This window comes from Temnothorax curvispinosus, unplaced genomic scaffold (genome assembly GCF_003070985.1).
Source record: "Temnothorax curvispinosus isolate PA1 unplaced genomic scaffold, ASM307098v1 QBEX01002252.1, whole genome shotgun sequence".
NCBI lineage: Eukaryota > Metazoa > Arthropoda > Insecta > Hymenoptera > Formicidae > Temnothorax > Temnothorax curvispinosus.
In genome coordinates, this window is record NW_020212032.1 from 1,822 (window position 1) to 12,457 (window position 10,636).

Consider the following 10,636-nt stretch of genomic DNA (forward strand, 5'->3'; position numbering starts at 1 on the left):
CTGATGTATCTTCTCGCAAATCTTTTTGCGAACGATTTAATTTATTTACACGGCGACGACAATTTAATTTTATGGAAAACAATTTGCAGGAGGTTCGTCGTTGCATCTGCTTCTTCCCCTCCGTCTGCGGACGATCGTCGTTCTGGGGCCGGCTTCCCCGGGGGCGGACGCGCTGTTTTCATCGCCGGTGAGTGCAACGCTTGCATGCAAACGCTTCTATTTCCTGTAGCCCAGCTTGCGTAGGGCCTTCAGGTCCACGTCGCCGTAATAGTCCTGGCTGGGAAATGTATGAAAATGTTGCGTATAACTTGATCGTAACGTGTGATCGCCTTCAATCGGAATCACGATGCTTCAAAGTATACCCCCCGTGAATCGCGTAAGCTATAAATCTACGGGTAAATATTTCTACGATTTCTGATTTAATCGGGTCTGACAAGGGAATTATTCTGGAAATAATTATTCCTTACTATCCCCTATCGAATGGTTTTAGTTCGCCCTTGGGACTAAATTGACACTTTCGTACCGTTCGCTTGTGGGTAACTCCATAAGTCACGGAGTTCGATGAAGATTGTGTTATAAGAATAAAAAAAAATCTATCTGCGCAAAAACAAAGGAATTGGTTTTGAATAACAGTTGTCATGCATTTTAGTTAATTTCACTGACATTATCTTAGCTTGTCAGTTTTCTCTTACGTTTCACGTAAATCGGACATGATTTCATAAATATTTTATTTGTTTCTTTTTATCTCTTATTTAAGGCAAATAAGAATAATCTGAAATTCGACAAGGTTGAAATATAACATTGTACATGAAATAGTATAATATACTCTCTCTCTCTGAGTATAATGTACATTTTTTTTCATCGCCGCGTCAATTATAATTATGATAAAGCTAATTCGATATATACAGATGATACAGATTTGACGCGTGTTAAGATGCCAGTTCTTAAGCTTCTAAAGTAAGTTAAGATTTACAGGCTTTGATCGATACATCGCATACGTTACGATTAAGTTATATACATCATTAGGCGATAGTTTTAACATGCAACAAGTGACTATACAGAATGTGCTGAGAAACCTATTAAATATATTAAGAATTACAAATGCAGAAATGCGTCAATGATTAGCGATCGATGGATTAGGAGATAGGATTCACGAGGGATATAGACAGAGAAATTGCTTATATTCTCACCACACATTTAGTGTCAAACGTAACCATTTAATTCTTTTCTGACGTGACACACAATGCAATCATAGCATTAAATAAACAGATTTCAGAATTCTATGCAATTTTAGTATGCATAATTAGATCTTAGAATCAAATACAATTTTAACGTTACATAAATAGATCGAAATAGAACGAAATTGTTATAAGTAGAAACTTTAACGTCAACATCAAATATGCGGTGAAAATACGAGTCAAAATTTTCCAAGAGTTTTCTTTTTTTTATTGTATATGGACTTTTCGTTTTTACTTAAAGATACACGACAAGCCGGCCGATCTTGCTTACGTAATAACGTCAAAAATCAGAAGGATTTCTGAATTGTAGATCATGGTTCGTGGATTGTTAATTACGCGAGTCCGATGGATTTTGATTTCATGCGCAACGTAAAATCGATGCTTTTCACTTTTTTCTAATTATCGTGCGTCTCATTCAGAAATTAAAACCCGTGTAATTTCGTTAAATTTAACTTTTTAGTTGTCCTATCGAGAACAATTTTTGCAAAATTCAACTGTTTAACAGTAAAAATCTTCAGGAAATACATTTTATCGATTATTTCCGTATAGTTATATACATTATTTAGAAATAGATTGAGATTAATTAATTAATAAATTAAATATCACATTAAAATAAATTAGTAGCTGTATCGCTATAATGACAGGATAATCATAGATAAGTAATCAATAGAATATATATGTTTTTAGAAAATTTACAATTTTGCAAAAACGGCCCTCAATTGTCGCATTTTTATTATTACGAAATTACAAGTTTTCAATTCTTGTTCTCAATAAAGAAAAAAATACAGGAGAAAGATAGATTAGATATAGTTGAAAGTGTATGGATAGATTAGAGAAGCAGTTAAGAGAGAATGAATTTTATATTTATTAAAAAGAATAGATTAAACAAAATTGCCGATAAGGCGTCACGAGTAATATAAATTATTAATATAAATTTTGGAGTTCTTTATGTGTCCGTGTGAGTGTGTGTTTGTGTGTGAGCATTTGTCAGGAAATTTTCTGAGAAAATTTTATACTATCTGAATATCAATTATTATTATCAATTAAACATGGTATCAACAGCGATAGAAAATTGACAGGATTTTAATCCTATCTAACCTAAGGGGAATCTTTAAATATTATAAACTATAATTAATTCTGTGCAATGTGTACGTTGGAAAATAATAATAAGATACTTATATTAATTTCGGCAGTTTTGCTAGTTTTTACAGAAACTTGTTTTGACAACCAAAAGATTACATTATTAGGTTTTTTAATAGCGACGCGTAATATTGCAAAACGTGACATATACAAGTGAACAAAGAATTTTACGTGAATTCTCGGAATTCGCAATTACTCGTCGCGCTAATTGGTCCTGTACGTGTACCTCTGTCCCTTTCCTTCTATTACATTTTAATTACAAAAATAGCATATGCTCTGTGCATCGAGATTGCATGGAGACGCTCAATCAGAGCGACGAGAGAGAATTTCGCGAGAATTAGGACATGAAATTTATAAGCAGCTCGATCTCGCATTTCTCATCCTTTCATAGAATCTCGCGGATTTTGCTCCGAAATTTCGCCTCGAGATCGATCCTTGTGGGCCGCCGATTACTTCCTTTCCGGAGAAATCCTCTTTATGTAATCAGGGCTGCATTTTTCCTCGATTATGTGTATGCGAATGTATGTTTATTATGCGTGAAGGAACAGAAAGAGAGTAAGAGAGAAAGAGAGAGAAAAGAAGAAAGAGAAGGAGTGAAAAACATAAAAGAAGCAAGAGAAGAACAAGATAAAGAAATAAAAAGAGAGAAAAGAAAAGAGAAAGAAAAAGAAGAAGAAGGAAAAAGTGTACTTTGGTACAATTTATTGGCGTAAAATCGATATAAATTTAAATAATACGAAGTAAATCAACAACATTAAACAAGTAAAATATATAAAGGAACGTGAATAAATTTGTGAATATTTTTTTATCATAGGAAATTAAAGTAAAGTATTAAAATTAAAAAAAATTAATTTTTTGTTTAGGGCACGTTTAACATTTTATATTTTATTAAAAAATAATTAAGACATAATTCTTTTTCTAAATCTTTTAACACATATTTATATGAATTATTTTTATAATTATTTCACATAATTATATAACCCTCATCATTAACGAATATTGTAATAGAAAATCACTATTTAAAAGTAGCATTTCTTGTAAGGAATGCTACATTTAAATTTTACAATCTAGATTTTAGACCAATAACTTGCGTTAAACAATAGAATTTGATAAAATTAAATGGTAGCAACAAAGAGAAAAAGAATAAGAGAAGTAGAAAGAAAATGAAAGAAAGAGATAGAGTAGGTGTGAAGAGATGAAGGGATGGAGGGAGAAAGAGCGAGGTAAATCAGGATTTATTCCTGAATGGGTGAGGGCCTCGTGGGCCCTCCTATTGTTGTGGGCCTAGGTTTGAGGTTCGCCTGGTTCGGCTTTCTGGGCTCGCTCTGGATGCCGGTAAGCAGCTCGCTCTTCCGGATGCTCTTCAGGTCCAGGTCACCGTAGTAATCCTCACTGCGGAGCAAAACCGAGAAAAACCCGGAGGTCAAGACATGCTCGGTGCGCGCTACTGCGTACTGGCGTGCTCTTGTCGTTATGTTTGCGGACGAGATGCACATGCATACACATAAAGGAACTGTACTGGCATCACTTACAATAATTATTATTCATGAAAATTTGCAATGTTCCAGAGTTATTGTCGATTTTTATTTTCTATTTAAAACACATTGTAAAATGAAGCAAGAAAAATCCTTTTTCGTCGCCTTATTTACAATTAGATGTACATGTGTGCAAATTTCCACAATTAAGTATCTAGTACTTCTACAATTTGACACGTAGATTGCCAGGTAATTAGAATCATGTTGTCATCATTGATTTCAATTTTAATTTAATAAAAATTTTTTAAATAAATTTTTTAAATATAGATAAAAATGATAGAAAAAGAACAATTATATATTATGCTTTTCTGGGCAATTTACGAATGACAGCACCTAATATTACAACAAGATATTAGAACGATGAAACAGTTAACATATACATTAGCCACATATTAGAGGATCATTGAGAAATCTAATGACTAATATTAGTATTAATTAATGCACATAATTATTTGCTAATTTATGATCAAGCGCTCAATGTTCGAAAAAAGAAGTTCAATTCTCACTGATGAAAATCAATTCACGATGCGAATTTTCAATTTTTAAGTGCGCGTGTTAAAATTTCCATTTACAATTAGATTATTTTTTACAGTGGTTACGCAAAACGTTATTAAATACTGTGAAAGCGTGGTGTAATATCTCCTTAATTACACATTATCCGCAAATGCAATTTCTCCCCGAAAGTCCTCAAACACAACCTCATTCAGGATAGCTCGACATTTCCATCGGATGACTGTAATTACCGAGATAATCGAATTCGGACATTTTTATAACGCGCCCACAATTATTCATTGCACAATGCATCGTCGTCGTCATTTTCATACTTTCATTGACTTTTAGCACATATTTCTTCGCAGATTACTCTGTTAATTTAATAGAGTAACTTAATTCACTTAATTTAGTCTCTAAGAAATAATAATAATATTAAAAAATGGTATGACATAGAAAATTTTCCACGAGACGAATTAGAACAAAAAATTAATTGATTAAAATTATATGGAAATATTAGAAGAGGAAAAGTCAGAGAAGTTAAGAAAAATTCAATTTAAAAAAAAAAAAAACAGAAAAATATAAAGTTTTTCATCACACTCAAGAAATATTCTTTTTTAAAGTTTCTCTCTAAATTTAAATCAGTGAAAAGTCACTGAACGCATCAGTGACTATGTTTACTGATATCAGTGTAAAGTATGCCACTTCAATGACTTTTCACTGATTCAGAGATTTAGAGAGTTTACAAAATAATTTTTACATACACGTTTCTTAACTATTTAGAGAGATTTTTACTGCACCAATCAATTTACGACGACTTTTTTTGCATTGAGCTTTATGATCCCTTCAGCAATCATAATTTTTAAACGGGTAAGACCTTGAATTCTTGATCAATGTTCATTAACATTCATCATCGTGTGAAATCGGAAGTAAAAGAATTCTGCTACATGTGGATTATTCATTTATGTCGCATTCGACTACGTGGTCTTAGATTAGAATTGAAATATTCTAAGTAATATCCCTCCCGCCTCCCCCGTTTCGAAAATCGGCCGTAATTGTGTAGGAATGAATTAAATAATTTACAAAAAAAGAAAAATTGTTTAAATAAGAATTAAGTAATTTTATTTTAATATTCTAAAATAATACTTCTACCTCTTTTCTGATCTTAAAAATATATTTATTGTAATCTTCTTTGGCCATTTTTTCAAAACTTCTTGGTCGTTCTCGCAATTTATTCATTCCTGCACAACTGGAGTTTCGAAACAAAATCGTATATAAAATTAAAAACACATTAAAAATGGTGCTCACCATCCGGGGACATCCTCTGGGTCCTCGCAGGCGCCGCTACCGTCGGCGTCGCCGATCTTGAAAACGGTGCCGATCGGGCAACCGTACTCCCTGGCGATGCCCTCAAGGCATATGTAGTATTTTCTGCAATCCTCCGGATGGGCGTGTCTGCTGAAGCTGCCGGATGCGCCGCTCACTTCTCCTGCAGCCGGACACGTGAAACCTCCGGCGACCTCTGCGTAGTGCAATAAATAAATGTGTAATACAAGCGGCAGAGAAAGGCATCGTATTTCTTTGTAATTGCGATACTGATCGGTCTCGAGTTGGCGAACGAAAGAGAAATACATAATATACATGACAATATAAAATATACATGTGAGATTATAGGACAATATATTTGAGACTTATTCAATATCAATAAAAAAGTAAACTCGTCTCATAGTAAATGTGTACATAAAGTAAGAGAAAAAAATATAGTTTATTTTATTTTTAAATAAAAAAGGTAGAGTAGTTATAGGAAAGAAAAATCACAAAATTAATTTAGAAAGGAGGCAAGTAGAAAGGAAATAGAAGAATTTGTGACAGTTATATGTTGGAGTAGAGAGGTGGGATTGACTCTGTGGTTTTATGTATATCCTATTATCCGCGTCAAATCGCCCGTGACGAGTTCCTGGGTGACTGAATCAGAAATGCATACAAGTCTACGTTATAATACTCGATCTGACGTCAACGCTAGCGTAAAAATATCGTTGAAGTATCCGCGATTACGTAAAAAAAAGGGAATTGTAACAATTAATTTTAAAAGTCTTCCGTAATAAAGACAATTTTAGATTATAAAACTTTATAGAGAAGCTCTGAACAGTTATTATGTAATAAAAAAATTATTATCTTTGATGATTTAGATATGTTTGATCACAAAATATCATTCTTGTTCGAATTCTTCTTTATATGAACCGTTCTAATATTCTCAGAAGTTAATAAAATGATCCGGCAGTTTGATCGTGCAATTTACATCTGAAATTGACTCGTGATCAGCGAGATCAATACCTTCGTTTCTGCATTCGGGCACTTGGTCGGCCCACATGCACACCCTGGCCTCACGGTCGTAGGCCAGTCCGGGGCTGCACTGGTAGCGGGAGGCCTCGCCGTTCCAACAGTTCCAGAAGACGTCGCACTTCTTCTCGTCGGGGAAGATGCCGTAGAGGCGGGAACAGTGCGGCGTGGTGATGGGCGGTTCGAGCTGCGTGCGCTCGCCGCAGTCCACGTTGTGCAGGTAATCGCAGTTCTCGGTGAGGAACTTGCTGTCGCTGGCGTCAAATGCCAGACCGTTGCCGCACGTCTTCAGTTCCGCCACATTGTTGTCGCATTTCCAATACTTGTCGCACGATATGTGATGAGGATAGAACCCGAAATCGTCCGGGCATTTGAAGGACTCCTGAGCGTTCGTCCCTGAAATGATCAAGCAAAGGTTGCATGTCGAGTTCGGCGGATTTTCTCGAGATTCTTCTCTATATTAAATTTTAATTAATCGATATTTTAATAAAAAACGAATCGTAGGGTGTTTGTAGATTTGTATCGTAACCGTACTTCTCATAAAGATCTCACGAAAGACATCAGTTATAATTTCTTTTTAGAACAATTATGATTTTGCAGCGTCCACAAATGAAAGAGAAAATAAGTCGAAGATGCATAACATATTTTTCCTTAAATACATAAGGATACGGTAAAAGGCTACTTTACATTTCCATCCAGGAAATCAGAAAAAATGCTACTTCTACTTTCGTATCCGCGGGTTGCTACGTCGAGTTTCTCGCGGATCGCGGTTAAAAGCGACCCCGCCTTTAGCTCGATAGCACCGTTCTCCGTAGGAAATTGCAGGCTAAAATTAACTGCCGGCCGCGAGAGAGCCTCCATTCCGGTTTCCTCTTTCCAATCCCCCTTTTAACAGCAACGATCGCGAAAAAAACGGCGGGTGCGGCAGGAAACATATCAACATCGTTACGGGAGAGTAAAACCAGGGGGTAGATAGATAAGGTCCCCTTTGAGAAATACCGCACATACCGGTCCATGTTAATCGCGTCTAATTACGCCTCTTTCTTTCTTTCGTGCGCGCGCGCACGAGCGCGCGTACGCGGCATATGACGCCTGAATAAGCTAAAATGTCTTATGTAAGGGACTGTGTGCGGGACGGTAACTTTCGCCGGGCGCTTTCACTTTAGGCCCGCGGCCAGGCCCCGGCCGCAGCCGCTCGTGACTGGGCCCTCCCAGCATCCCGTTCACCCGGTTCGCGTCGCAAGCCCTAGTATCGAGAGTCCGCACACGAATGCGTCCGCGTGGAGCTGTATTCACTTTCGTTTTCCACGGGACCGGTCCCGCCACCGAAAGCGACTTCGAAATATTCGTCGGCCAGGGGACCGCAGACAGGATCCCCCTTCGCCCCGTCCCAGTTTTCGTTCGACTCGTTTTGTAAAATATGCGGCATTAGCTCGTTATATAATTACTTGTTTAAAATACGCGGTGGTTATATAAAGGACTAATTTACATATATATTTAAAAGGTTTGATTTTTAAAAATCAAAATTCTATAATTAGATTGAGAATTGATACTATTTCATTAATAACATTTTGAACGAGTAGAAGACAGAGTAGAAGATATTAAATAGATCCAAGAAATATAATATAAATTTAAAAATGTTCAAAATATGTGTAAAAAAATTCGAATTTTCTTGAAAAGATTTTTAAAGATGATTTTAAATATTTCTTAATTTCTTGTTATTTTTTCTTGATTACCATATGCTCTCTTTCTCTCTCATTTTCTCTTCCTATGATATTACCTAAGAAAGTTTCATTGTAAATGTGTCTTACGTGGGAGAGTCTAATACAATACGTAATAATTAATTATACACTTCAGTTATTAAATATTTCATCACATACATTTAATATAAAGTATAATAAGAGAATGTCCGTTTTATAAAAAAAAATTCCTAACATATAAGATTCAATACTCTTCATAATATCATATTTTCACTGATGATTGCATATAATTTTTCATTCAATAATTGTACGACTTAATCATTAGAAATTTATTTTTTTTGCAGATTTGTAGAATTCATATATATTATAGCAGTTCTCTAATAAAACTAAATATTGAAAACATAAATATTTTTTTATTATCTTTCAATGATTTTGCTCAATTACATATATCAAATTCTTAGCATTTAAAAAAATTTTTTTTCATTAAATTCTTGATACAGTTGATTATACTTACGGAAAATCGGTATTATATATATGGAGAATATGATATTAGTTTACGTTATCAGGGAAGTTTTAAAATTATTTCCGTCGTGATTAATCGTATCCTTGAATTTTCCTTTAGCAAGAAAGGAACGAAAAAGAGGGTCAAGATCTGGGCCAAGGTTATATGCCGCGATAGCAAGAAAGCGTGAAAAATTTTTTAGACCAGAGGCGATTTTTAATTATTACGGTATTTTTAATTAACGCGGTTGCAAGAAAGTCAATGTCAAGAAATTTAGCATTTTTAGAAGCAACTTATTGAAACGTGATTTTAATGTGATTTTAATGTGATTTTAATGAAATAAAATGATTTTTTTCAAAATGAGCGTAATATTATCTAATTATTAAAAAGAGAATTTTTTAAATAATTCTTTTAAAATATTTTGAGAGATATTAATACAGTTATCTCAGAAAATATTTCTTTATTTTATTTTACGAAGAGTAGAACACGCGCGATACAATAAGTATATTGGATACAATCGTGATTGCGGTTAATTAAATTATTTTGTTATTAGATATGTGCATATTTGCATTTTATTTCTTGCACCTTTAAGAAGCATCTAAGCAAAAAATAAACATATTATCTGTTTAATATTATAACTATATATATGCAAATAAAAAATATTTTTATAATTAGACAATTTTAATTTTAACACATTCAAAAATATAGTTTACATTTTAAATTAAAAAATTACATTCTCACATAACTTTTATATTTTTTAATCTTTTAAAAATATATCTTTTAAAAACTTTCTGCTTGTCTTTTTTACAAAGAATGTGGGATTACGCTGGTAGTATCCCTAATTTAAATGATATTAAATTTAACTATAGAAATATAAAATAATAATAAATTAATAATTAACGAATAATATGATTTACGTTAATATATTATATTAAAGAGAATAAAAAGAAGAAGGAGAGAAAAAGAGAGAAACGTATCATTCATAAATCAAAAATTTGCACATGTGACCGCGCGAATATAAATCGAACGATCGCGATCGCGTTTTCGGAAGAGTTTCCAAGAACTATCTCCGCGGATCCTTCGATGCGGCGAGATTTCCGGCGCAGGACTCGGTCCCGATTTATATCCTGCTCTCGACGCACGTAGGGCGCACTGCATCTACTCTACCACACGCGCATGTTTCACACACTAACGATGAAACCTCCACTTTTTTTTTTATTGTTCGAAGAGTATCGCGTCTCACTCGCGATCTTCCGCATTTAATCGGCCCTTCCGCATTTAACTTCACCACCCTTATACCCCTCCCTGGTGATGGTTGGTCTGTATTTACGTACCGGCGATCAGTATGGCGGCTATCACGTAGTACGTCCTCATGGTTCAACGAAAAAGTCGACTGTGTGACGCGGGGGCAAACGAATAAAAATTAACGAGAAAAAAATTCTATATAAGCACTTTTAAGGACACCGCCTCCGCTGCGTCGAGAGATAGAACTCTGTGTTTGGGCCCTGTCGTTCGCCACCTTTATATAAGTCATTGGTCACGTGTCGTAGGTCCCTCTCCCCCCTTTTTACGGAGGCTACCACCTCCTCCTTCGAACACTTCGAGAAGAAGTGCACCTCTCTACTTTTCTCTGTCTTCTCTCTTTCTCTCTCTCTCTCTCTCTCTCTCTTTCTCCCGTCTCTCACTTTGAGA

The 10,636-nt window shown here is 34.8% G+C and overlaps 1 protein-coding gene across 2 annotated transcripts; it reads right to left on the reverse strand.

Moving 5' to 3' along the window:
* Positions 1-216: 216 nt before the first annotated feature.
* Positions 217-10,397, reverse strand: LOC112468929 (protein obstructor-E). Of its 2 annotated transcripts, none has more exons than XM_025038349.1 (4): positions 10,279-10,397; positions 6,737-7,138; positions 5,711-5,924; positions 217-277 (listed from the first exon to the last, which is right to left on the reverse strand). In XM_025038349.1, the coding sequence occupies exons 1-4, from the start codon at positions 10,316-10,318 to the stop codon at positions 217-219; spliced, it is 717 nt and encodes a 238-aa protein (XP_024894117.1). In that variant the 5' UTR covers positions 10,319-10,397. The 2 variants fall into 2 exon arrangements, with proteins under 2 accessions (XP_024894117.1, XP_024894115.1); XM_025038347.1 differs by lacking the exon at positions 217-277 and adding an exon at positions 3,523-3,770.
* Between the last annotated feature and the right edge of the window lie 239 nt (positions 10,398-10,636).